Source organism: Globicephala melas, chromosome 15 (assembly GCF_963455315.2).
Source record: "Globicephala melas chromosome 15, mGloMel1.2, whole genome shotgun sequence".
Taxonomy (NCBI): Eukaryota; Metazoa; Chordata; class Mammalia; order Artiodactyla; family Delphinidae; genus Globicephala; species Globicephala melas.
The window spans coordinates 83,545,143-83,573,038 of NC_083328.1; the positions used below are offsets into that span (position 1 = coordinate 83,545,143).

At 50.0% G+C, this 27,896-nt stretch overlaps 1 protein-coding gene across 1 annotated transcript in view; it reads right to left on the reverse strand.

Annotated features, from left to right (window-relative positions):
• CDH26 (cadherin 26) overlaps positions 1–27,299 on the reverse strand; it is a 71,125-nt gene extending 43,826 nt beyond the window's left edge. Inside the window, 1 exon segment of the mRNA XM_070043730.1 lies at positions 27,217–27,299. Coding sequence (XP_069899831.1) covers positions 27,217–27,299 — 83 coding nt within the window.
• Between the last annotated feature and the right edge of the window lie 597 nt (positions 27,300–27,896).

The window sequence follows — 27,896 nt, forward strand, 5'->3', positions numbered from 1 at the left end:
ATTAGAAATAAATTTGGTTTTTGAAAACTGTTAACCAAACAAAATGCTTTTGCCGGCCGGAATTTTATCCTTCTGACCATGCCCATTCCCTCATTTTATTCCCTCAGCATCACCTGGAGAGAGTTAACGTGATCTCCTTGCTCAGGCTGCACCGCAGACCACTGAAATCAGAACATGGGGAGGGGGAGGGTCCCAGCATCAGGACGTTTTAAAGCTCCTCGAGTGATTCCAGTGTGTGGCCAGCACTAGATTAGAGAAAGTGGGTTCACACTGAGGCACTGGGGGAAGTGGTTCAAGGCAGGAGGGGTGCACGGAGAGCTTTCTGCAAGAGCAGCTTCTGAGTTTTCAAGGGGAGGTCTTGGAACTGCAGGAAAGTAGCCACGGGATGGTAGATGGTTCCTGAGCACCTGGTATGTGAGAGCTGATTGAGCTGTGCTGCAGTCAAAACACACCCTTGATTTTTGAAGACTTAGTATAAAAGAAGGGAAAAGATTTCATTAGTCACTTTTTTACTGGTCACATGTTGAAATGATATATTTGAGATGTACTGGGTATATTGGGATAAATAAAGCATATTTAAAATTTAATTTCATTATTTCCTTTTACTTCTTAAAATGTGGCTATTAGAAAACATCTGAATTGTAGTAAAATACACAGCTATTAGAAAATTTTATATTACAGGACTCACATTGTATTTCTTAAAGTCTAAAAGCCACAGAGCTAGTTTAGAACTATTGACATAGCTTTTCTCCATGGTCCCTGGACAGCAGCATCAGTGTGACCTGGGAAATTGTTAGTGATGCAGATTCCTAGGCCCTATCCCCAGACCCACTGAATCAGGGCCAGCAGTCAGTACTTTAACAAGCCCTCCTGGAAAGTCCGATGCACGCTGAAGATGGGGAATGGGGTCAGGCAGGCTTCCCAACTCTTCCCAGGGGGCAGGGCAGTGTCCCAGGAAGATGAGCTGCTAGAGCAGAGGTTCTAGCATCAGCCCCAGTGGGGTAAGCTTTGATTTCTTTAGGAAAATGAAAGTTTAAAAGGAACAGGACGTAAGCTGTGACAAAGCGAGAGAGAGGCATGGACATATATACACTACCAAACGTAAGGTAGATAGCTAGTGGGAAGCAGCTGCATAGCACAGGGAGATCAGCTCGGTGCTTTGTGACCGCCTGGACGGGTGGGATAGGGAGGGTGGGAGGGAGGGAGACGCAAGAGGGAAGAGATATGGGAACATATGTATATGTATAACTGATTCACTTTGTTGTAAAGCAGAAACTAACACACCATTGTAAAGCAATTATACTCCAATAAAGATGTAAAAAAAAAATAAAAGGAACAGGACGGAATCTTCAGAAGCCAAGTAAAGTTGTTGGAACTGCTGAAAGTGACTGAAAAGCTAAGAAACCCAACTGACTTGAGGGAGGAAGGGGTTTGGGCAGCACAGTAACAGCTGTTGGAAAACAACACCATTTCAACTTTGTAACCGAATGTGGGAAGACTCCCCAGTAGGCTGTTCTCCCATCCGGGGGCACAGCCGCGACTGAAGGAGACGTCTGATTTCATTCCCTGAAAGCACAATGTCTGTGGCCACCCAGAAGCTGACTATGTGCGGGATGGGAACATGGCCCCCACTCCAGGGAACCCTTCTCCTCCACGACAAGGGCAGGACAGTTTACTGTGTTTAATCCCAAAAAATATTATCTTGAGTTTTCTCTTCCTGCATTGGCAATCTGGTTATTTCAAGGTTATAGCATGCATCAAGACAAGGACCCATGATTTACCCAGCCACATCCCTCTGGGTCCAAATCATAACACACGCTTGAGTTTTATCTCTACTTTGGGGCCAGACTTTAGAGTCATGTTTGAATAGCAGAAGAGAGAGGAAACAAATTACCCCTACTGGTTTCTGAGGTTCTACCAAACCCACAAGTTGTTGGACACCAAAGTGAAAGTCGTTTTAAAATTTAGCACATTTTGATTATCTGCCACGAAGAACAACCTAGAAGATGACAGACTTGTGACCAAGATCAAGGGGATTAGCAGCTTCTTCGGTAGCCTCCCCCCATAAAAGGCTGGCTCGAGGTCTTCCAAACTTCTCCCAGTGTGGAAGTGGAGAGCCACAGCGATCTGCTCTGAGAGTGGAACAGGACCAGGAGATGGTCCTCCTTAAAAACTGCGCATAATCTATGCTGGCTGCATTAGGAAGTGGAAGGAAAATTCACTGCCTGAGAAAACTCTTTGTTGGGTTTATTTGTCACGAGAAGCAAAATACAGGGTGCTGCCTGGAATGGGGACATCTTGGCCACGTTATTCCGAAGAATCAGATAAATGTGAGTCCCCCATGTTCCAATTAGAAATGTTTTTCACTCTCTTGGATGGCAATGTTCCCTATTGTAGCTTACACTTCCTGGTCCTCTGAGCACTGGCTCCTAAATGCAATTCTTTGGGGAGGCCCCAGAGACAGAAGATTTGAGGTGGGGCACGGGACACCAGGGAAGTGGGGCTGGGGGACCTGGGAAAACAGGACCCCATGTGTGTGAGGTGGGGGAGACAGCAGTTAGGAGCTCCTGTGATAGGATGAGGCTGGCTTACTGTGCCGGTATCCTCTGACATCCGGTTTTCAGCTGTTTTCCGTTTTGCGGTATCGTATGCCTTTGTCATGTTCCTCCTACGCCAAACCATTTTGCAATTTTATGTCCAGTAACTCTGCCTGAGCCTTGGTGGGGTGGTAAACTTGGTGTACTGGGTAAAGAAAAAGAGACCGTGTTCAAGTTTGGGGCAAAATGCAGCAGTGCATGGGCCCCAACGATGACAAAGACATTAAGGGTACTGGACAGAAGCAAGAGGAAAGGTTAGGTGACTGTCAGAAAGTATAAGCCCTCCTTCCCAATTTCTTAGAATCCTCAGAAGTATTCTGGAGAGGACTGAATTCACCAGAGAAATGTGTGATGTTGAGCCTTGGGTTATTGAAACTGGATGGTGAAGGACAGGGTGGTTCTAGGGGCTGGAGGATTGCTGTCCAGGTATTCAGGAAACATGTGTGCTGCAGTTAAGAAATATTTCCACCCTAGAAAGCCAAAGCCATAAAAAGGAACCCCCTCCCCACCTTCCCATATTTATTCCCAAAGAGGTAAAGTCTTTGCTAGCCAAAAAATTTGACTTCCTGGATTAAGTAAATTTCTGGAGGGTTCCCCACAGTTAAGGCCTTCCCAGATTTGACTCTTAAGGATATTTTTACAAATGTTTGTTTCCAACATTCCAGATTGCCTGCCTTTCCCCGAGGGCTGGGACTGTCCCTTACTCACCTGTGTGTCTCCAGCACCTAGCACAGTGCCTGGCATATGGTAGGGCTCAGAAGGTATTTTTTCCTGGTGAGTGAATCCTTAGTAACGAAAGTCCTTTGAAGATTCCAAGGGCTGCATTCGAGCGCAGGACGCCGCCTGACTGGCCAGCAGCCCGGGGGGCCCATGAACAGGACTATTCCTGAGTAGTGTGGTGGAGCGTCGGGGCCTCATGAATCCACCCACAACTGTCCCATCCTACCACCTGCTATGTCTGCAGAACTGAAGCACCGAGGTGTGACACTGCTTTAATGTTCTCATCAAGAAAATGGGGGTAAAAATGCCTTACCCGGCGGGCTTATGAAGAGGATTAAACTGGACAGAGTAACTGTCCAGGAAATTTTAGTTTCCCCCTCTTCCCTTCCTGTCTTGTCTAACACTTTCCTTCGGGGAACTTCCCTCCTCTTCTCTGCCAGTTTCTGGTGGGACTGTTAACCTGGTTGGCCCCAACCTGGCCAATCAGAGTGTCCCATTGTTCCAGGACCCAGTGATTGGCCCAGGGGTGAGCATGTGACCCAAGCAAGCCAATGGGAATCTTTTGAAAGGGTTGATAGAGATGCTGGGTTTCTCTCCTTCCCTGGGTCCCTGGGCTGCAGGGTGATGGAGCCATGGAGTGGGTTGTGGCCAGCATTGCCCCATGGTGCCTACTGGACATGTGGCAGATTTGAGAGATGGAGAGGCTGGGTGCTGACACGTTGTTTCCACTCCTGCATCCAGCTTTGCCTGAAGCCTATGCATCTTTTGATTTCTCCATTCCATGAGTTCAGTATCCTCCTACTTCCTGTTAATCCAATTTTGTCACTTCTAATCCAGAGGGTCCTGATAATACTTTATCTCTGTCCTTCTTTCCTCTTTTCTTCCTTCCTCTCTCCCCCTTTCTACTCTGTTTCTCCACCCTCCTCCCATGCTTTCCTTTCTCTCAGTACCTAGCCAGGACCTCGGCTTTGTTCTTATCTTCCTGTCCATTCGTCACTTCAATGGTGTCCTCATATAACTGAGACAGTGACTCCTGCACATTTAAAAAAAATAATGAAAAGATCCTTTCATGACTCACAGGCACACAGCTCTCTTAGGAGCACAATGGGCAGGGATGTTGACATTTTGGATCAGGGAATGGTTATCCTTCAGCCGCAGTCCAAGCCATACTTCACATTGCTGGCTTCGACCTCACTCATTTTTGTCTTCATGTAAATAAAACCATTTTGTTTTCACGTATCACGAGAACCAGGCTTTGTTGATCCCCTGTCCAGGTGTGTTCTGAATGCGTCTCTAGCTCCCGCTAGTGGCTGACATGGCTAAGGGCTGAACTGGCTGGGGCTGAGCCTGTCAGGTGAGAAGTCCCACCCTGGAGATGGGGTTGAGGATGATTGAGGCCGACTGTCCCATCTCTGGGTCTGGCACCCCAGGACTCCACTGAACAATCACAGGCAAAGGATGTCATCTGCCTCCTGGGGTCTCTTGAGCAGTGGGTGGTCTTGTCTGCCAGTGGGGAGTTCGTGGCTATTGACAGCGTTGAAATATTGTTCTTAGAGGAGCGGGGATGAATTAGTCCGTTAATTTGCTCGTGGTCTAAAACCCAAGGAGCACCTGTTTGAGCCATAAGGGGCTTTTTTTTGTGGCTGGAGGGAAGCCCAAGTTGACGGTTTGATTACAACCATCAGCAGGGGTTGTCTGGAAGCTTCATGGAGAGGAGGCAATGAATCACCACCAGGCACAGTGGCTCAGGTCCCCTGTATAGTTATCCCCATTGCCCTCAGAGCCAATCTCTTTTTCCAGAGGGCGGTGGCTGGAAGTGGGTTAGCACAAGCCGGCTCCTTTGCTCTCCCTGGGCCAGCTAACCAGGGCTAATGATCATAATGACAACAGCTCTGCTTTACAGCACACTTACTGTGTTCCTGCTGCGCTACATCCATTATCTCTGGCCTTCCCAACTTCTGTCGTTCAAATACCACCTTCAAGATCTTTGCTGTTTGTGGAACGCTGGTCCTGTTATTTTCTTCATTAAAAAATACAAGTTATTTTTTTCCCCTTAAAATAAATGTACTTAAAAAGTAAACATTCCAAATGGAAAAACATCTTCTAAATGGAAAACTAATAACACCTGCCATGAATGGGAGGAAACCATAAAAATACGATGTGAAAAATATAATTAGAGACTTCTGGTTTCTGGCCCAGCGTGTAAGAAGCTGAAAGACGCCACTCCATCCTAAGAACAGGTAAAAAGCTGAACAAACTGAAAAAGCACCGGCTCTTCCTCTATCTGTCAGAGAAGTGAGGTCACAGGGCAAACTGCCGCCCCCCAAACTGGAGATACTGACAGGCAAATCCAAAGAAACACAACTTACCTGAGCAGAAACTTCCGCAGAGGCCAGCACTGGGGTCGGGAAATCTGAACTCTGGTGATTTGCTGAAGCTCAGTGTGAACAAGCCTGGGAGAGAGAAGCTCCAGGAGTACCTGTGTCAGGGCCCCAACACTTGTGTGAATTTTACCTGGAGGAGCTTGGCCATGTTTCCACAGTGAGCATGGGCTGGGCGAGGGGTGGGGATTGTGGACTCACTCTGGCTTCCAGCAGGGGAGGGAAAAAGGAACCATTTTGAAATACACCAGAGCATTCAGTTCTTAATCAGGCCTGCCCTCGGGGAGAAACGAGTTCACCAAAGTCTAACCTCCTGGGGATTTACCAGCCCCTAACTGACCTGGAGGAAGGGAAATGCCCAACTCCCAGCTCACAACAGCCATTCTGTCCCACCTAAGGGGAAGAAAAAAAATCAGAAACACTTGTGAAGTTCACAGCCCAGAGGCACAGGCTCATTAAAAGACTGACACCTGAGTATAGGCTAAAGGACCCTTCCCCTCCCCCAACTCCTCACCATTTTACCAAAGGCCTACTTAGAGCATGTCCTTTTAGCCACCTGGTACATCATATTCACTTATAAATAAAAAAGTTACAAGGCATGCCAGAAGACAAAAAACACAATTTGAAAAGACAGAGAAAGTATCAGAACCAGATTCAGATATGGCAGGGATACTGGAGTTATCAAACCAGGAACTGAAAACAACTATGATTAAGATGCTAAGAGATCTGATGGATAATGTAAACCGCATGTAAGAACAAATGGGCAATGTAAGTGGAGAGAAATTCTAAGAAAGTACCAAAATGAAATGCTAGAGATCAAAAACACTAAGAGAAATGAAGAATGCCTTTGACAGGCTTGCTAGTAGATTGGATATGGCTGAGAAAAGAATCTCTGAGCTTGAAGATCTCTCAACAGAAACCAGCCAAAGTTAAAAGCAAAGAGAACAAAAGATTAAAAAAAAAAAAAAAAAACCAGAACAGTATATCCAAGAACTGTGGGGCTACTACCAGAGGTGTAACACACGCATAATGGAAATTCCAGAAGAAGAAAGAGAGAGAGAAACAGAAGAAATATTTAAAACAACAATGACTGAGAGTTTCCCAAATTAGTTTTAGGTAACAGACTACAGATCCGGGAAACTCAGAGAACATTGAACACAGTGAAATGCCCCTAAAACTACATCTAGGCTTATCATTTTCAAACTACAGAAAAATCAAAAATAAAGAAAAAATCCTGAAAGAAGCCATAGGAAAAAACCACAATACCTACAGAGGAGCAAAGATAAGAATTACATCCAACTTCTCCTGAAAAACTGTGCAAGCACGAGAGTGAAGTGAAAGGTTTAAAGTGTTGAGAGGAAAACACCTGCCAATCTACAATTCAGTTCCCTGTGAAATTATCTTTCAAAAGTGAAGAGGAAGTAAAGACTTTCTCAGAAATTGAGGGAATTTGTTGCCAGTATACCTGCCTTGCAAGAAATGTTAAAAGAAATTCTTTAAAGAAAAGGACAATAATGTAGGTCAGAAACTCAGATCTACATAAAGAAAAAAGAGTATCAAAGAAGGCAGAGGTGAAGGTAAAATAAAAACTTTTATTTTTATTATTAATTGATCTAGAAAATAAGTTTATTTAAAAACACAGTAGCAACAATGTATTCAAGTATGTGTATCTCTCTACATAACCTTTTGTGTGCTTATGTATAAGTGAAATGAATGACAGCAATGATACAAGGGACAGGAAGGGAGACTAACACTAGCCCCCAAGTCTGAAGAAGTGGGTGCCAGCTCAGTGCCATGTGGGCTGTCTGCCACCCCACACAGGTAGCAAGAAGCCCCCGGAGAGACGGCCAGAGTTGGTCACATCATTTTCGAGCAAGAAGGGATCTTAGGGAGCCTTTTAGCTCAGCTTCCTGAGCCCTTGGTGAGGGGCGGTTCTGGCATTCCCTTCCTGGTGTGACACCGATAGACCTGCACACCCTCCAGGACCCCAAGCCCCCTGCAGCCTCCAAGCTGCTGTTCATCTCAGCCATTCTCTTCACAGAGGGGCCAACCCCGATTCAAAACAACACCATACAATTGCAGCCTTATTCCCATTATCTAAGAAATGAATATCTTGGTATATCTTTTCCAATAATAGGTTTCATTAAATTAAACCCACGGCACTTAGAGTCCCTGGAAATAGCAGGCTGATTCAGTTTGGCAGACCTGTGCTGAATTTCTTTAGAAATCATCACATTGGTTTCTGAGGCTTCTGGTGATCAAGGGCATAGGCTGCCAGGGTTTAAATCCAGGCTCTGCCACCTGTGGCTGTGTGACCATGAGCAAGTCACATCACCTCTCTGGTCTTAGCATTCCCATCTCTATAATATGGCAACAGCAGTTCCTACCTCCCAGGATTGTTGTGAGGATTAAATAAATTCACATTAACGCTCCACAAGGTTAGCTGTAAACATGTACACACAGACTTATAGTGCAGCTCTTGTAGGAAAAGAGACGTGGCCAGGAAACTCATTGCCACCCAACAGGATGCAGGGAAAGTGGTTATTTCTTTAAAGTTGAGAGCAGGAGGAAGCTGCCCTAGACCCTCTCCCCTCTCCTTGCTTTGTTTTGACTGTCAAGCAGAGGCCTCCTTTCCACTCTATTTCTTAACTGAGTAAACTTCATGATTCTAAACGCAAACACACCCAGAGCAGCACAAACAAGCACTGTTCTCTGCACACACAGCTTCCGGGAGAGCAAGATGAGTGACGGGTTGGCTGCTGAGAGACAGAGATGGAGCCCGAGCAGCTGCTGCTTTTTGCCAAAAGGCCCTGCAGGTTCAACCCATTTGCTCCTTCTTTGTCAGATTGTTCATTCACTCATTCATTCATTCATTCATTGACTCATTCATCCATTTATTCATTCATTTATTCAAATATTTGGTTTCCTGTTTCATGGGCTGGGATTTTGGCCCCTCATTCTCACTAATCTGTTAACTCCTTGATATCTTCAAACGGGTATTTTTAAATTTTTGTCCAGATTTTATTATTTTTTAAATTTTCTATTTCTTTCATTTCTTCTCATATTTTATTTATTTTATTTTATTTTTGGCTGCCTTGGGTCTTTGTTGCTGTGCACAGGCTTTCTCTAGTTGTGGCGAGTGGGGGCTACTCTTTGTTGCGGTGCGCAGGCTTCTCATTGTGGTGGCTTCTCTTGTTGTGGAGCACGGGCTCTAGGTGCGTGGGCTTCAGGAGTTGTGGCACGTGGGCTCAGTAGTTGCCATGCGAGGGCTCTAGAGCGCAGGCTCAGTAGTTGTAGCTCGCAGGCTCTAGAGTGCAGGCTCAGTAGTTGTGGCGCATGGGGCTTAGCTGCTCCGCAGCATGTGGGATTTTCCTGGACCGGGGCTCAAACCCATTTCCCCTGCATTGGCAGGTGGATTCTTAACCACTGTGCCACCAGGGAAGTCCCCGATTTTGTTATTTTTTTTAAATGAGAGGATTGGTTCAGAGACCCTAGCCTGCCATTGTTGGAAGGAGAACTTTCCCCAAACTACGTACGTGAAAACTTGGAAGCACCTTAACCCAAACAATGGGGGTCCATTATGGTATATCCAGGTAAACAGAATAATACACTGCCACTAAAAGTGTTAAAATATATTATTATTATGCTAAAATACTAAAAATAAAATTTTGAAGAAAAATCAGAATATAAGTTTTTTATATTATCCCCATCTTTTGCAAAAATAAAATGTCTGTCTGAGCATAGATGGCTAGGAAGAAAGAGATCAAACTATTTATAGTGGTTACTGCTCAACAGCCGGGTTTCTTCTCTATATGCTTCTATAAATCCTAAATTTTATGCCTAGAGAATATATTACTTCTATAGTCAGAAAAATTAGGAAGAAATATTTACCTTTGCTTCAGACATGCAGAATTGCTGGGTTATATCGTCAGTACATGCCCCTGTGTCCCACCTGTACGAATGTCCACAGGGAGGCCAGTGTTGCTTGGTGAGGGTCCTTGGTCGTTTCAAACCAAGAAGCTTTGTAAACCTGATTTTCTCTGAGTCCGGGGGGAGGTGAGGAGGGCGCTGGCTGTGTCTCCTGGATGTTTTGCTTGCTGTTAAATGTCTTATCCTATCTCTGTCTCATCGGTACCTCTTGGTGAGCATTTATTGACAAGTCATTGCATGCTAATCACCACACTAAATGGACCCAGTTATGAAATGTTTGTGCTGGATGGGAGCTGAGATACTGTAACTAGATGAAGCCTTTGGCATGAGACACACAAGCCCCAGCTGGGCTGCTCTAGATGGGTGTGTGTGTGTGTGTGTGTGTGTGTGTGTGTGTGTGTGTGTGTGTGTGTGTGTGTGTGTGTGTGTGTGTGTGTGTGTGTGTGTGTGTGTGTGTGTGTGTGTGTGTGTGTGTGTGTGTGTGTGTGTGTGTGTGTGTGTGTTCGTTCAGGGGCAATTCCACCCGTCCCTGAGGTCCCCCATCCTCTCCCCAGCAGGTGGCTTCTGGGGCAGGCTTGTGGGGCCCAATGTCTGTAGAACATCCTGTGAACACAGATGCTCTGGGCTTCTCCCTGTGGAGGTGGGGCTCTCACCCCCCCGCCCCCCCACTTACCAGGTGAGGCCACCATGTTCTCTTCACAGCACACTGTTCAAAACCCTCCATGCTGCCCCGCCCGTGGCCCTGCCCACCAGGCCCCTCCATGTGGCCCTTGACGCCCCATGCCTTGTCAGTCATTCTGTCCTTCAGATGTACCCTGGCCCTTCCTGGCACAGGGCATCCTATGTCACAACTTCTCCCTCTGCTGGGTCACCCCTTTCCACTTATCTGCTCCCTTCACCTGCCCACCCCTCCACTCTCCTCTGAGATGCCCCACTCGGTGAAGTCACCACGTTCACTCTTCGCAGCATCACGCAAAAGGGGCACCGTGACTCACCCGTGTGGGGAGAGCCCCCCGGCATCCTGAGGGCCTCGTCTCAAGCTCCTGGCCTCTCCGTGTCGTGTCCCGTTTTACTAACGGGGGCGGCCCACGGGGGTCTAAGGAGAAGAGTCACTCTAGGAAAGAGCTCAGAAGGCTGGCTGGGGGGTGTGAAATGCAGGCACGTAGCCGTCACCTGGAGCTGGTTACTGTCACAGCATCAGGGCAGGGCTTGCCCGCCGTCTACATCCAGGCCTCCTCACCACTCCTAAAAGCTCTGATTTCTGGTTCAAGGCTTCCTCGCCCTGAAAAGGAAATGCAGCCCTGCAGCCTCTGCAGCCTGGCCCCTTGAACTCGCCCTCCTACTCGCCTTCTCTGCAGACATTGCCTCAGATGCCGACTCACTTCCCTCCTCTCGACTCCGACCCCAACAGAGAGGCTGGTCACTGGCTTTCTCCATCCATTTCTGGGGTGTTGCCCCAGCAGGAAGGAGTGGTTTCCTGTCCACATCCTGTGCTTTGGGCCTTGTGAAATCCTGGTGGACAGCGACGCCCAGCAGGGCTGAGTGTGCCTGACGGCTGCCGTGGTCCAGCTCACCCGTCCTGAGAATGAAACACTGAGAAAGGGTGTCGCCCCAGCGGGTCAGGCCAAACCAGTAGTTACCACAGCCCGGGGCCTGGGGACCACGGGTCCGCTGTGCAGCCATTTGGCTGATGGTAAACTTTTACTACACAGCGCAGAAGCCATTCAGCACCTTTGAAGAAATTGGAAATGTGTGTTTCACGTGTGGTGGTGCTGAAAATTGAGAATAATGACAGAATTATTAACAACAGGCTTCCCGGGCTTGGACTCTTAATTGCCTGTGGTCTGTAATGCTGACAAGCGCTGCAGAATCCAAACGTGAAATACTTAGTCTTGGGAGCCTGAGAGAATGGCTCCTAATTCTTTTGTTTATTGGTTGTGAGAACTGCTTTTGGGGTAGGGAGATGTTGCAAAAGCAAGAAAGAGCATAGAGCTCAGAGTCAAGGGGCCGGGGTTCCCACCCTGATTCTGCTCTCAGGAAGCAAGGTAAACTGATGCGGGCAAAGGCACTCTGTGCAACAATGCATCTTGCAGGGTTCTGCCATGGCTCTGTAGGCAGCTGGGCTGGGGAGAGGCTAAGCTAAGGTTGAGCAGCGGGCTTTCCTGCGGGACTTCTCAGAGCCTTTAACAGCATTGTAATGACAGGTGATATTTATTAAGCACTTACTCTGAGCCATCACAGTGCTAACAGCTTTGCACCTGGCCTCATTTTATCCTCATTAACAGGTAGGAGAGGAGAAGCTGGGGCTTAGCGATTACACAGAACTTCCCTCCTGTTCACAGAGCTAGTGAGTGGAAGTGTCTGGTCTTTACCTTGGGTCTTTCTGACCAGAGAGCCTGGGCTCTAACCATTATACCTCTGTCTCTCTATCCTGTCCAGAGAACCCTGGGGGGAACCTTTAAATCATGTAGTTCAGTGCTCCCATTTTCCAGATCAGAAGATGGAGGCTTCTCTAGGCCTCCGAGAGGATGAACTGCAGGGCTCCTCTCCTCCGTCCTCCACTGTGCCCACATCCCTCTTTCTTTGGTGCTTCCGTGGGGCCCCATGGAGTAGGAGGGGGAGGGCATCTGGGCCATCTGCACAGGTGTTGGTAGAACGTGCCCTCAGGTGCCTTACTGCCTGGCTCCACCCCCTGTGCTGTGCAGCTCTGAGCGGCTTACTTAACTCTCTGTGCCCTAACGCCTGCGTCTGTAATAGTGCCCCTGACTCACAGGCTGGAGGTTGATAACAGAGTTAATATGTGAAATGGGGAAAAGTCATAGCTGCAGGGCCAGTGACTTTCCCAACCCACCTGTGGCCTAGAACCTGCCCTACTCAAGGGATGGGTCAGCCAGGCGGCTCCTGCCAAGGGAGGAATAAAACTGGCAACGACTTCTTCCTAGAAGGAAACAAAAGCTTGTGTGAGACTGGAAAATAAGGCATGTCAGTGAGTGGCCAGCAGATGGCAGAAGCAAGCCAGCAAAGGGAGCCTCTGCCCCGCCTGCTGGCAGCAGCTGCCTTGGAAAAATCCCGTGGTGTTTGCTTGTTGTATTAAGAGATCTCCAGTGTGAGAGCCATCCTTCATCCTGAGCAGGATTCTAAACAAACAGCATTGGCTTTGTGGCCGGCACCAAGGACCCCTGGGCTCCCGTGTACTCCCAGTGGGCACCGATGCCCACTTGCTCCCAAAAGTCAGTCCCCTGCAGAGAGGACTGACTGTTCTCTCTGCTCCTTGACCGCAGAGAGCATTCCTACTGGTGCAGCAAGGCTCAGAGAGATGCTGCCTTTACATAGGGGCTCTTGACAGTGCTTCCATGAGGCCCGTCCTGCTCCTGTGGTTGACCAGTCACTCACCAACACGGATTTATGGGCCTCAGCTGTGTGCCTGGGCCTCTTCCAGGTCTGGAATGCAGCATGACCAGCACACACCAGCTCCATGACCGCCAGGAAGCTCACATTCCAGGAGCAGGGGAAGAAAATAACTAGCAAGGAGTTAAGGTAAAGTGGGATCCCGCAAGGCACAAGAAAGAAAACCGCATTAGTGAAGGTGAAGAGGGTGTCGGGTGGGATTTATTTGAGGCGCCACTTTAGGGAGGGTGGCCGGGGAAGGAAGGCTGAGACCTGAGTGGCCAGAAGGAGCCGCCGCCCGGGGAGCTGGGGGGCTCCCAGGCAGAGGGGGCAGCTGGCTTGACTCTGGAGGCGGGATGGGCTTGGGTGTTCAGACCAGAGAGGAGGCCAGTGTGGCTAAGCAGCATACACTGGGGGGAGGGGAGGGGAGGACGGGGGTGGCAGGGGCCCAGGCACCTGCAGGGAGGGTCAGGGGTGGGAATTCCACCTGCAGAGAATGTGAAATTGTCCAAATGGTTCAACCTGACCGGTTCTGTGCAGTTCCCTGAGAATCCGGTTGTGACCCTCGCAGACCCTCTCATTCCGCCGGCCCCTCCCTCCAGTGGATCAGGCTGCCCAGGCATCTGGAAATATCTTCAAGTCTTCAAGCGGCTCCTCGCTATGTCTTGCTGACATCATTTCCAGCGGTCTCCTGTGGGTGGCTGCCCCCTCTCTCACCTGCACATCTGGCTCTCGCCTCCCCACCAACCCCCCTTTCAGCCCCAGGTCTAGGGAGGCCCGGAGCAGTTTCCTGGGGCCTCTTGGGGGTGCTCAGGCCAGGCGGAGCTGGCGCCAGAGGCCTCCATCCTCCCTTCTCCAGTTTGACACGTTCCTCTCCCGGCGCTTTAAAGCCGAGACGTGGTCTCCACATCTGAGAAAACAGTTAAACTGACAATTCCTCGCAGACTCTGGTTCAAATCCTTATTAGGCTGTTAAGTGACAGGGGATTTCACTTCCTTCCAGGGGCCTTCGTTTCTGCCAGTTCCCAGGCCTCCCCTCAAGGCCTTGCCCATCCTGTCCTCCTGCAGTCGTCTGATGTGGCCAGGGAAGCAGCCGGGGGTCCTGGCAGCCTCTGGGGAAAGTGGGACCCGTGCAGTAGGGCTGAGGGTTGGGAGTCCCAGAATGGGGCCCAGGGGAGGGCGGGGTGGGGACCCAGTAGTGACCAGCAGGTAGTAACTGAGGGGTCCTTGGGGAACGTGTTCTGGTGACACGGCCGTGGAACGCCTGCCTCCTGTCTGTGCTCTGGACATGCACAGAGAAGTACCTGTAAGCACGCATCCATACATACAGACACACATATATATACTTACACATACACACATAGACCTACGCATAGACATACACATATACACACACATGCATAGGCATGTACATATGCATACACAGACACACATACATGTACATGTACACCTATGCCTACATGTACACATAGATACACATATACTCCCAGATCTGTGTATACCTACATGTACACACAGCTATGGACACACACGGATGCATATATAAACAATGTAGATATATACCTACATAAATCATCCAGCCTGGGTCCAAACCCAGTTCACTGAGGTCGGCAGGGCCTTTGGGGAGCTGCCTGCCCGCTCTGGGCTTAGTTCTCATCTGCAGCGGGACAGGGTGACGGTGCATTTTCAATGAGAAGATGCATGTGGCACACGTTCCCAGTGGAGACACGGCCACAGCATCCAAAGGGCAAAGGCTGCAGGTCCCTGTACCCGGGAAGCACAGGTGCACCTGCTGCAGGTGACCAGGCATTGTGACCCTGGCCCGTGCCTTTGGGGCACACTTCGAACACGAGACTTCCCGGGGGCGCACACAGCCTGCTGCACAAAACAGTGGATTTGAGGACAAACCGAAACAAACTTTCCAACAGAACCCGGGGCTCTGCCTGTCCTGTCTGAAATCAGTGTCCCACTTAGGGAGGCACAGTCCAGCCACCAAAAGCCCTCAAGGTGAGTGAATCCCCAGTGTGAATTTCTCAAGGAACTTTCAAAAGGTCCGGTTAGTATTCCTCTCCACACCTTAACCCCTCTCCTGGCTTTCCCCTCCCCCACGTTCTCTCACTGGTGCCTTTTCCAGGGACTTCCTCTCCCCCAAACTCTCCGGCTGAGGCATCCTCAGGGGTCCTTGTCCTGCTTTCTGCTCCACGTTTTCCTCCTGCCTCGTCCCTCCTCCTGGTGATGTCACACCAGCCTGGGCTGGCGTGGGGATGAGGTGGATGTGGGGAAAACAGCGGAGGGGCCGTTTTCTTGAGCAGGTAAGGGGAAGAGGAAGGCTGGTCCCTCCCCCCGTGGTCAGAGTCGTCCCTGTGACACACAGTTATTGCTCAAGGAACTTTGGGGAGACGAGACCAAGTACTGAGCCCCTCACCACACACACTTCCATGACCTGAATACTCACCTAAATGACTTGTCAAAATATCCCCCAAATTCATTCATAGAATAAAACTTCCCTGAGATGGATCTGTGAGGATGTGCAGTGGAAAGCACGGCGCGGGTGTGAGGCCGGATGCAGGCCGGGTGCAGGCGGGCGAGCGCTGCCAGTGCATCCTGGCTCTCCTCCCATCAGGCCTCACACACAGGCTGCGCAGGCAGGTGTGTGTGTTATACCCCCGCCTCCCGGGCTGAGCCCTCCGTGGTGCCCTGCTTGCTCCTGCAGGGCACTGGGGGTACTCCCAACTGTGCTCTAACTTAGGGAGAGCCTATCTTCAATCTGTGTCTGCATTTGTGGGGTTACGTTTTATACCTGCCCCTTGCAGTGTAGAAAGAAAATAGATTTCGAATCTGATTCTGTTCAGTGCAGTTAGATACTGCATGTAAACATTCCCCTCCATGAGTTCATTCGGTGTGGACTAATTAGAAAGTAGGTGTTTTACATACTTGCATTATGCAAAAATCCTTAGTGTGTTGTTATATAGGTGTTTTGGAGTGTTTTAGTGATACCTGGAAAACTGGTTGGGGGTTTTTGGACGGTCTGGGAATGTGTTATTTTTTTTTCCCATTTCACATAATGGGATATGAGCTTCTGATGAAAATTTGCCTGCAAAGCATTTCCAGGAATTGATAATATATGGATAATAGGGGTTGCCTGCATTTTACTTGATCTGCACTGCCGGTCGGGGGTCGTTCTCACACGACTGGCCGAAGCCAAACAGACAGAGAGTCAGGGAGAGAACAGGGGTTGACACAATGAATCCCTACCTCTTTTTGTTATTAACAAGAAAATTAATAAGTGCCTCAAAGAACCCTGCTGGGTGAGCAGCTGATGAAAATGCTCTCTTAGGGGCTCCCCTGCGAGTTGTCTGGTAGTGGCTCCCCTGCCACTACAGCAGGGGAGGGGACTTTGCAGCCACGCTGCAGCTGGACGCTGGTCCAACTGAGGGCTCTGCCAGGCCGGGATGCAGAGCCCTGCCTCTCATGGTGCCAGGCGTGGGGTGAGCTGAGCCTGTAATTAGTTAGAGCTGCAGCTGATTGATTTTCTCAAGGCTGGCACTCACCTCGGGGCCTGGGAGGCCCAGGGGGCTTCTGTTGTGCCAGTGTGCAGCCTGGCTGCCCATGTGCCAACTGCAGCTGGGATTTCACTGCAGCCTTTCCTGCAGCAAACCAGGGATGGCCTCAGCCCCGCCTGTCACCGTGGCATGGACTGTGTGAGCCCGCTGCACCTGGCGGCCGAAACAGCCCGGATTCTGCCGGAAGATGCTTGTGGCCTGCAAGCTCACTTTGCCGTCACTCTACCCTGAGATGCAGCTTCTGTGCTGGCAGGATTCACGCAAACAGAAGTTGCTCTGCTCTTTCCTCCTCGGGCCTCCACTGCTGCCATCTGCCAGGGAGAGCCACTTGGTGATACTGTTAATTAAAACCATGGCACTCGGGGGCAGGAAACACGCTTAAAACTCTGAAGCCATTTTTCCCTAATAGAAATCTTATTGTGGAGGTGTTTGTGGAGGTCGGGCTGACCAGGAAAACCTGCCAGCCTCAGATGAACTCCAACAGCTTTACCTAATTTACTCACCTGGGGGCCTCGAGGCAGAGCGGGGAGAAGGGCCTGCCATCGGCAATGGATCAGGGCGGCCACCCTCACCTCTCACCCTAGATTCTGTCCTGGGACTGGGAGATGGGAGGAAAGAGCCAGGCTTTCGTGGAGGAATCAGGAACTGCGGAGTAGATGCTTTGGAAATCGCTGACCAGGCATCTGGGAGTGAGCCTGACTGGCCATCTCTGCGCTGAGCTGTCTATAGTCAGACGGCTGTTGTCACCTGGAAATTAATTTTAAAGTGGCGGCTGTGACGGGGGAGTGGCTCTGTGCTGGATCCATTAGTCACCCACACAGAACTCCCCCTTTCCATGTTTCCTGGCCCAAGTCGCTACTTTGAATGCTGACTACTCCTTGGAGCTGGTAGCATCCAGCAGACCTAGCGGGCTCCTTGGAGGGAAGCTGGAGTGATTTGAACAGGCCCAGAGGCAAAGGGCAGCAGAAAGCCTCAGGAATGTGCGGGCCCGAGCCTTCTGCAGTGGAGGGAGTCGTACTCCTGCCGCAGAGGTAACTCATTCAGGGTTCTTGGCTAACTTGTGAAATTACCTCTTCTCACGGGGCTGGGAGAGAGCGGTCTTAAACAGGAGCAGTTTAATTCTTGGATCCTGGTCCTAGTCAACGAAAAGCCAAATTTTATCCTCTCTCCTTCACTCGCCCATTTAAAGCCTGAGGCAGTGGGGCTGGGAGGGTGAGGGCCTGGAGTTGCTATGGAAACTCAGGGCCTGGAAGTGGACACAGCGCTTGAGTGCAGGTAGTGGTCCCTGTGCCGGACACGGCCACTCCTCCTCTCCCCCGCCTTCGAGCTCTGCCTGCCTGTGGTCCTGGAGAGACATGGAGACCACAGAGCCCGGCCTGCCCTTCAGGCACCCTGGCTTTCCCAGAGACTCACATAGCCCTCCTATAGGCTCCTTCCAGAATGTTCTCCAAATTCTCTCCCAGTTCAACTCCTTTATCTCCATAGCAAGCAACACCCCATGATTAACGGCCAGACCCAATACTGTCTTTTATTCCTGGCACCTCGGCCTCTGATAAGCAGGTGGGGGTCTCCTATGCCTAGGGGCTGCATCCCACTGGTTCTGTTGAAGCTCAGAATCCTTCAGTGGCCAGCATTTGTGCAGTACAGACGTCCCTGCAATACAATAAAGGATTGTCTGGCCTTTATCCCTGGTTTCAGAGAGGAAACTTCTAAATCTTTAGAATTTCCTGGGTGATAGCAGTATCTCTGCTATTCATGGGGGCCCCTTGGACCAGACCTGGGTTTATGCTAATGAGATAAATCAGGATGAGGCTGCTAGAAAGATCAATCATGTGGTCAGAGGACTGGGGCTTAGACCTCTGTGATATCACACATTGCGGGAGGGGAGGGGGCTAGAGGGTGAGTTCAGTGGTGCAGCCCGTGATCCAGTCATCCTGCCTACAGAGAAAGCTCTGGACCCCAGGTGCAGGTGAGTTTCCTGGGTGGTGATATACATCCATGTGCTAGAAGGGGGACGGGACGAGCCCTGATTCCAAAGGGAGACAGCACAGAAGCTCTGTGTTTGGGGCCCTCCCAGGCCTGGGCCTAAGCACCTCTTCATCTGGCTCCTTGTCACTTGTGTCTTTCGTAGCAATGCTAATCCTAAGTGTAACGGTCTCCTGAGTTCTAGGGTCCTCCTGGCAAATTACTGAACCCAGGGAGGTTGTGGGACCCCAAATCTGTAGCCAGTGGGTCAGAAGTGCAGGTGGCCTGGGGACCCAGGAGCACTGGGCTGGCATCTGAAGGGAGGGGCTCTCATGGGGACCACCCCCTCGCAGCCTGTGAGGCCAGAGCTAAGCCCGGGCCGTGCACGCCAGGTCGCGCTGCAGTCCCGCAGTACGAGTTCGGGGAAAGGAAAAGGAGGCACCTCTGCACTCTGACACGTCGGCTCGGTGCTTTCCTACGCTGGCTGCTCCTTGAGGTCTCCCGAGGGGCTGTTAGGGACACGAGCTGCCTGGGGCCCTTCCTGAGCGGTCTGCTTTGGTGGGTGTGCAATGGGTGCCTGCAATCTGCATGTTTAACAAGTTTTTGCAGGAAGTTCAGAGGCATAATCGCATTTGAGAGTGACTTTCTCAAGGAGCAGAGCACACGTTCCGGGCAGAGAACATCTGCTTGAAAGGAGAGAACTTGCAGGAGGCCATCTGCCAACATTCAAACCAAAGGGAACAAAGGGACGGCGGAGAAAGAGTTAAGTGCTGGGCGCAGGGCACATTAAGATCTGTGTCTGGGAGGGCACAGCTTGAAAGCCAGGGTCACCCGGCCTGTGCTGTGACACAGCAGCCACGTGAGAGGCCTTCTTGCCTCTCAGGACGCTCTCCCCTGGCTCCAAGGGCCTCCGGATTTTCCTTAGGGTCAAGGCATAGTACCCTCTGAGGGGACCAGGCTGGAAGCCACGAGCTGCTGCCAGCAGGGCCCGGGGACCTCAGCAAATGGAGCTGTGAACGTCTGGATGTGGGGCACAGGGCAGAAATGCCTAGAGAACTGGTGGCACCTGATTAATTGGCCGTGACACCTTTCTCATGTCTGACCCTTTTCCCTTCTCCCCGGCCACTGCCCTGAGCCACTGTCAGCTTCCACGGGGGCGATGCCCACTGGCTCCCTCTCATCTCCCTGCTGCTTCTCTTGCCTCCATGCAGCCTTTCCTCCTCACAGCAGCCAGGGTGCTCCTTTTAAAAGTCAATCAGATCATGTCTCTTTTGCTGAAAATCCTCCAATGGACTGTCCTCTCACTGGGAAAAATAGGAGCCCCTGTGATGTGTGCCCGCCTGTATCCTCCACCTCCCTTGGTCCACGCCTGTACCAATTCGCAGCCACACTGGCTCCCTTTCTGTTCCTTAGCGAGTCCCACGCTCTCTTCTACCGCAGGGCCTTTGCATAAGATGTTCCACTGCTGCAATGCCCTGCCCTCCCTCCCACACTTGGCAGGGCTGGTTTCTTGAATTTTATCATCTCGCCCTAATGTCCCTCTTCAGAGAGGCCTTCCTTGAGCAAAACAGATAGACAGGTTACCCCTACTATTGTCCAGGACATAATCCTGTTGTCCTTCAAAGAATTGATCAGGCTTCTTAATATGTGTTTACCTGTTTGCTTTTCCTGTCTTTTCCACTATGCTGTTGAATGTTGCATCCAGTGCCTGGCAGATAGTAGGTCCTTATTTCAGTTCAAGTGGCAATAGGAGTGTGGCAGGCGATAACCCCGACACCCTCGGTGGCTTACCTCAGAAAGGGCTCTTTCTTGATCACAGGGCTTGCCCAGCGCCGATGGGTGGGGACTTCTGCTCGCCACACTTCAGCTAAAGGGGGTTCTGCCACCATGCAGCCGCTTCATCCCGACTAAACGTCCTGCAAAGTTTGCCAAAGAAGAGGAGTCAAGAGAAAAAGGAGATGCATGGTTTTCGCAGCATGGCAGCCCCATGTGCCACTTCTATTCCTGGTCTATTTGCCCCATCCAGACATATGGCTCCAACTTACTGCAGAAGGTCCGGGAAACGGAGGGGGCAGGTGGGATGCCGGGTGAGCACGAATGGGAGGACCTGGGGAGCCAGAAGATCTAGAAGCCAGAGGTCCCATAGGGGGCGGGAGGACCACACCCACGGCAACGAGCACAGAAGCTTCCCCGAGATTTTTCCTGCCTGTATTCTTCTAGAAACTAATGGTCAGGCTGAAGAGTGGGCAAGGACTCGGGACAAATCCTCCATTTCCTTTTGCACGAGCCCTGGCCTGTGTGACGGAGTAGCTGTGTCTTCTGCGGGCAATGTAGATGTTAGGAGGTGGACAGAGACTCTGCAGCCATTATGAGGCTCTGCTTGCCTAATGTTCCATGAAGCACCTTGGAAAACAGACCGCCGGGGGACATAAGTGATCGCGGGGGCACCAGCGACCTCCAGCTGGCTTCAGGGGTACTCCCGTTCCCTGTGCGGCCTCCCGCCCTCCTCGTGGGTTCCTGGGAAATGGGCGGCAGAAACCAGCCCAGTGATTCACCTCCCACCTTCCTGTGACTTCCTCCCTGTCCCGTGCATGTCACGTTTAATGATAAGGCTGTGGATGGCGGGGATATTAATTATAGGGCCGAGGCTGTGTTACCTAGAGAAAGTCGGTGCACGTGGAATCCTGCTTTCCTCAAGGAGGAAAATTGTATTTTTCCTGATCTCAAAAAGAATGCCAGGGAAAGGAGCAGAGTCACACTTAGGAGTTGTAAGCTAATGAGATTCAGTTTTAAAAAATTAAAAATCTTTTTATATGCAGAAGATTGGGAGAATCCATTTCCGGCATTTGGAGTCTCTCCTCAGCTGCGTTACCTGGCAGTGGTCTGGTGAGGGGCAGTGGCTTTCCTATGGGGAGGGTTGGGGTGCTGTCTTAGGTAGAGCCAGCTTGGCTCCTGGTGTAAAGCCAAGAGCAGGTTAGGCTGGGTTTTCTAAATACATAGAGCAAAAGCGTTCCTTGGCAAGAATCTTTCTGGCAAAAAGCAAGCATGTATGTTCCAAAGAGTAAGATGGGGTGAGAGTTTGACATATTTTGGTTTGTGAATAAATAAAAACCAAGCTAACATTGATAATAATAACAAGAACTGTTCTTTGAGCTTGTGTTATATGCCAGGCCACATTCCAAGTGCTCTGGGTGCACTCTGCCATTTAGTCTTCACAGCAGTCCTGAGGTGGTTCCCACTTTAATCCCATCGCTCATGTGTGTATGTGTATGTGTGCACACACACATGTTCTTGCACTCATATGTGCATGCATGTGTTCCTCTGTGACACTTCGTACCCCACTTGGTGTCAGGCCCTTCATGTGGTCTCTTTCCTGGATCCCCCAATAGCACGATGAGGTTGGTACTGTCACCTGCTCCACTTTGCAGGTGAGGAGAGCACTGATTTTCGATGGAAACGGAGGCTGCACGGTGGAGGTGGGACCCGAACACAGATTAACCCAGTCACAATCCTGAGGACCCCCGGTCCTACACTACTCTTGGAGTTTAGTATTTTTCCTGTTTTTTTCTTTTATTCTCTTCTGCTTGGTGGGTGGTGGCTGGGACTGTTTGGGTGCAGGCTGTTAGAGGGTCAGGCCACTGGCTAACTTGTTCATTTTGCCTTTCCCAAGACTCGTGGGGCCCCATGAAAAAGTCAGCTTAAGTGATCAATTATTCAACACAAGGACAGAAAGCTCTGCATTGAGGCCAAAAACGGGGGTAGACAATGGTAATTTATTAATAAAAGGAATTCCACCACGTTCCTCATCCTGTACTAGGAGAGAGAGTCATGGAATCGACTGAGTGAAGGCATCAAGTTTAAGCCGCTAATTACTTCCTAATCATGCAGAATAAAAGCTACATCCCTTAAAATACATCAGACAGCTAAACATAATCTTTGCTTTTCCCGGTATCATCTAAGGCATCCAGATGTTACTGTAATAACTGCTCCATAAACAAACACAAGACCCAGCTGCAGGGCCGACTTCTCAGCATTCTTGTGCCTCCCAAAGTCTCTCCCCAGGCTGGGTTCTCCATAGCTGCTCAGCGTCGCCGCAGCCCTACTGGGAGGGGACGGGCTGTGGGTACAACCACACGCCAGAGGGAGGCCAGCGGGGAACCTGCCAAATCTGAGTGTGATTGAACCCGGGACCCACCTGAAACCTTTCGTCTGTGGTCCTTTAGCAAAGCTGAGGGGTTTGGGCGTAGAAGAGGATGACTTGAGCAGATTGGAATAAACGACCTCAAACACTGAGACGTACTTAGGTGGCACAATTTAATTTAGGGCCATCAACATTAGTGATCGTGAAAGTAGCGAACACTGACTGGGGGCTTATCACGTCTTACTGCGTTGAAGCATCCACTCTGTGAGATGGCTGCGTCACAGAATGAGATTCAAAGAGGTGAAGTGATTTCCCCGAAGTCCCTCTATAAGTAGGTGGGGAAGGTGGAATCCGAGTACCAAAAATCTGGTTCTGCTATTTCACACGTTTCCATTTGGTTCAAGCTGGCCTTTCATCTTTCCAAACAACTTCTGTAGAATTCATGATTTGGTAAACTAAAGTTGGTTTTGACATTCAGCAAAAGATCGCATTTTTAGCGTTCATTCTTTTTTATCTTGTGTGTGTATAAAATGATACCTGCTCACTTGCTGTAAACATTTCGAACAACACAAAGCACAAAGACAAATTAGTGACCACCCAAATCCCATCCCCTAGTTTAATAGTTTGTTGAATATTCTTCTGGGCATACTCCATCCCAGAATGTTCCATGATATGGGATACCCCAAAGTGCTCCAAGCAAGGGGCTCTGCAGTCATGATGGCTGGGAGACTCTTGGAGGGTCATGAGGTGTATCCTCATGTTAAAGGATCTAAGATGTTCTGCGGTAAACGAACTCATTTGTCTTGATCCCATCTCATGCTCCCCAACCCAAATTGTCCACGGAATGCCTTATCCCATAACATGGATTTGCGCTCCTTCCAGAGAGCGTGCTCTGGGGAATGCTGGCCTCAACACCCTGCACTCATCCACAGGCGTTTATCAAGCAGAGACTCTGGGCCAGGCCAACGCTAGGCTCTGCAGGCTCAGGGCTGAAGGAGGCAAGTCCCCATTCCACAGTGCCCACTTTTTCTATTATTTCGAGATTTTCCAAGAATACAACCTTATTATCTACAAATTATGATTGTTTTGTCTCTTCCAACGTTCAGGACTGCTTTTATATTCTTGTCTAATTGCTCTGTTTAGCACTTCTGGAAAAATGTTATACAATAGTAGTGACAAAGGGCACTCATAACTTTGTGACTCTAATGGAATACTTGTAGCATTTTCACAATGAATTATGATGGTAATTTTTGGATTGAAATGTGTATTTAAAAAATATTTAGAAAGCATATCCCCTATTTCCCTTTCAAGTATCAGAAGTGGATACTAAATTTTATGAAGTGTATTTATGGCTTATAAGAAAAGAAGTGATCGCATGCTTCTTTTCCCCTTGTCCTGTTAATTTGGTAAAGGCATTTTTAAAAGTTTCCTAAACGGAACAGTTCCTGGACTGTGCTCACCATCGTGGTGTGTCATTTGCTTCTATTTGCTAACTACGTTCAAGCTGTTCGCATAAACCTTCTCTAACTACCTTTTCTGTGGTGATCTATGTCAGCCCTGGCTTCCAGGTTATACAGCCTTCATAAAAACAGTCAAGTGATTTTTGTCTTTCTCTATGCACTGGAACTGTTGAGACAGTGTAGGAATAATCAGTTCCTTGAAGATTTGAGAAAACAAGACTCTGCCAAGCAGCAACTCCTGCCCTGCTGTTATTGATAGTGTAAATTGTTTCAGCCACTTTGGAAAGTAACTTGTTAATACCTAGTTAAGTCGAAAACATTTATACCCTATAATCCCACAACACACTCCTATATCTGTAGCCTAGAGAAACGCTCTTACGTGCACAAGGAGACGTGTACCAGAATTTTCACTGCAGTGTTGTTTTGGTTAACAAATCGAAAATGACCTAAATGTTCTAATAGGGGATTGGATAAGGTAATTGATGCAACAGACTAATCTGTGGCAGTTGAAGTGATTGAATTAGGTCTCCCATATCAACCTGGAAAATTCTCAAAAACAAAATATGAGGGGGAGGGAGAAGAAAGTGAAAAAGAACATGTCCATTTAAATACAATTTGCATAAAAGTAACACAGGAAACAATACTACGTACGATTTTTGGATGCACATCTATTATCAGAAGTACAAAAGGGAAGGATATTCATCACTTTTAAGAATCCGGTTTCCACGGAGGAGGGAAAGAGAGGAACAGAAATGGTACTTGAAATGTCTTGGTATTATTTTATTCACTAAATCAAAAAGGTCTGCTGTAAGTACAGAACAACCATGGCATCTCCTAAAGCTGAGTGGTGGGACATGGGTGTTTGTTATATTAACCACATTTCGTTGATGGCCTTACCACATCCTCTGCTGCCTTTATTAATTTTTACCTGGTTTCTCGAGAAAGGGCTGAGAGAGGTCTTCCAAAGTCACCTGTTATGTCTCTAATCCTTTCTTCTGTTTATGCTCTTTTCAGAGTTGGAGATGGAGGCTGGATGGTGACGACTGACATTCTCTGGGTACCCTGACCTGGATAACACGGTGCTCGGGACACAGCAGGTATCCCGTAAACGCGAGGCGACATCACCCCCACCACCAGCATCACCCCCACTGCGGCTCTACACTTGTCTCCCCAGATTCTCTGCACCACCTGCCTCGGTATGGACTGTGGTCACTTCCCGGCGTGGGTGGGAGCGGCACCTCGTGAGGAGTGGGGGCATGGGCCCGGCACTCACTGGGCCCTGTGCGTGTCACTTCTCTGCTCCGTCCACTTGCAGTGCTGATTCCCAGGTTATTCTTCAGGACCTGTCCCACCGGGTTGGTGGCAATAAGGGGGCTGTAGCTTTGCCCCCTCCTCTGTCCTGCCCACACACAGCACTTCCTCCTTCTCCCTGGCAGCCTGTTGCTCCGTCCCCAGCTTTCACAGCTTCTCCTCTTGCTTGTCCGTGAATTGAAATCATGTGTGTCCCCTGGCAGTCTCCTGCTGTGAGCCTGTTCTGATTGTAGCTGGTGGACTTCTGTCAGCATCTATGGCTTGCGGGGGAGGGGGGGGGCAGTTCTTGTTCCCTGATTTCAGAGGAGGCCAAGTTTACTTGTCCATGTGTAGATTCCTTAGGTCAGTGGTTCTCAAGTGGAGCAATGGTTCCTGCATCCCAGGGACATCTGGCAACGTCTGGAGACATTTTTGGTTGTCACACCTGGCTTGGGGGTGGTGATGCTTCTGGCATCTGGTAGGGAGAGAGCAGGATGGTGCTCAACACCCCACAAGGCAGCGAGAGGACAGCTCCCACCCCAATAAAGAATGATTCTGCTCCAACTGTAACCAGCACCGAGACTGAGAAGCCTTGCTTTAGGCTCAAGGAGCCGTTTATTCAGGTCTGCCCCATTTTACGCAATGGCTTGGAGCCGCGACATGTGCTTCATCTGGTTTTATTTAACACGCACCAGGCACCTGGTGCTGTACTATTGCTGGGTGACCTTCCATCTATCTTGTAACTTTGCTAATGTGCACAGTACAAAATATCCACTTGAAGTCAGAAGATGGGTTTGAATCTTTGTTACGCCACTTTCTTCTGTGCGTTCACTTAACACATCTTTGCAGCGCGCCTACGAGGCACCAGATCTGGAGCCAGACTATGCCCTTCTGGTGCTCACAGCCCAGCGGGAACACAGGAAGTAAACAAGTAAAGGGATAAAGCAAGGCACATTTAGGACAGCAGTGTTCAGTAGGAAGGAAATAGTTCCGAGAGTACACAGGCAGGTGGTGTATTAGTTTCCTGGGGCTGCTGGAACAAACTGCCACAATTTGACTTAAAACACCAGAAGCATATTGTCCCCAGTCTGGAGGCCAGACCTCTAATGCACGTGTGGGCAGGACAGAGCTCCTCCGCAGGCTCCGGGGAGGGTCCTTCCTCCCCTCTCCAGCCTCTGGCGGCTCCAGGCCTTCCTTCGTTGTGGCTGCCTCACTCGGCCTCTGCCTCGGCTTCAAATGGCTTCTCTGTGTCTTCTCCTCTGTTTCTTATAAGGACACGTGTCATTGGATTTAGGGCCTGCCTGGAAAATGCAGAACGATCTCATCTCAAGATCATTAACTTAATTACACCTGTAAAGACCAGACCCTTTGGTCCAAATAAGGTCACATCTACAGGTTCTGGAGGTCGAGGTGTGGACACATCTTTCTGGAGGTCAGCATTCAACCTTTTACGGATCCACATAATCTTCCCTGGAAGTCCCCAGCTGATTTCCTTTTTTGATCTTTAACCATCAACAGGAGAGGCTGGATTAGACCAGGCAGGATTCATTAACCCTTCCAAAGCACACTGATGCTCAAACACGAACAGAGTTCTAACACCAAGAATAAGGCAGGCAGAAATCCTGTCTGTTGGCTGGACAGAGAAGCAGCAGGCTCTACCACCGTAACCCCCTTCCCCTCCTCCCCGCCTTCCAGACCTGCCAAGTGTCACCCTCCCTCCGTGCTCTTTATCTCATTTTTCCTGAAGCAGAGGCTCTGAGGCTGGAGCGTGCATCAGAAGCACCTGGAGGACTTGGGTTTCAGGTTCACAGCCTGCACTTCTGATGAGTTCCCCGTGACGCTGAGCTGCTGGTCCAGGCACCACATGTTGAGAATCTCTGGGCTGAAACTGCTTCCTGCTGCTGCCGGCTTCTTGGCCTCTTGACCCTGGGATTCCCGCTCAGCCCCGCTTCCACCCGGCCCCTCCAGGTCCTGCCTCCTTTCCTCTTGTGTGGCATTCACTCTCGGGCTCCGCCGGTCACCGCACTCGGAGCTCGTGTCTTGCGGCCAAGGACAGCGTCTGGTCCCCGCGCCGCAGCATCTAGCCCAGCATCCACGTGGATGGCACGCATCAGGTGGGTGGCGCGAGTGACGTTCATGCAGCCTTCCTCCTCGAGGAGCCGGTGGGCGCTGACCTCCAGGCTTCCTGCCCCCAGCTGGCTCTCAGCACGGCTCCCCGGGGAAGCCATTTGCCCTCCCTGGGCCTCCGTTTCCTCATCTGCCAAAGGGGCACAGTAGCACTTCCCTTAATGTCAGGACTCTCAGATGTGGGGAAAGCAGGGGGAATGCTCACGGCATGGATGAAGGGCCCGTCAATGTTAACTGTGGGGAATACAGCCTTCTCTCTGGGACGAGGCAGGCCACACGCGCGTGCTCCCCCGGCTGTGCTGGGTTTCATCGTCAGGTACAGCTTCTGCAGCTAGG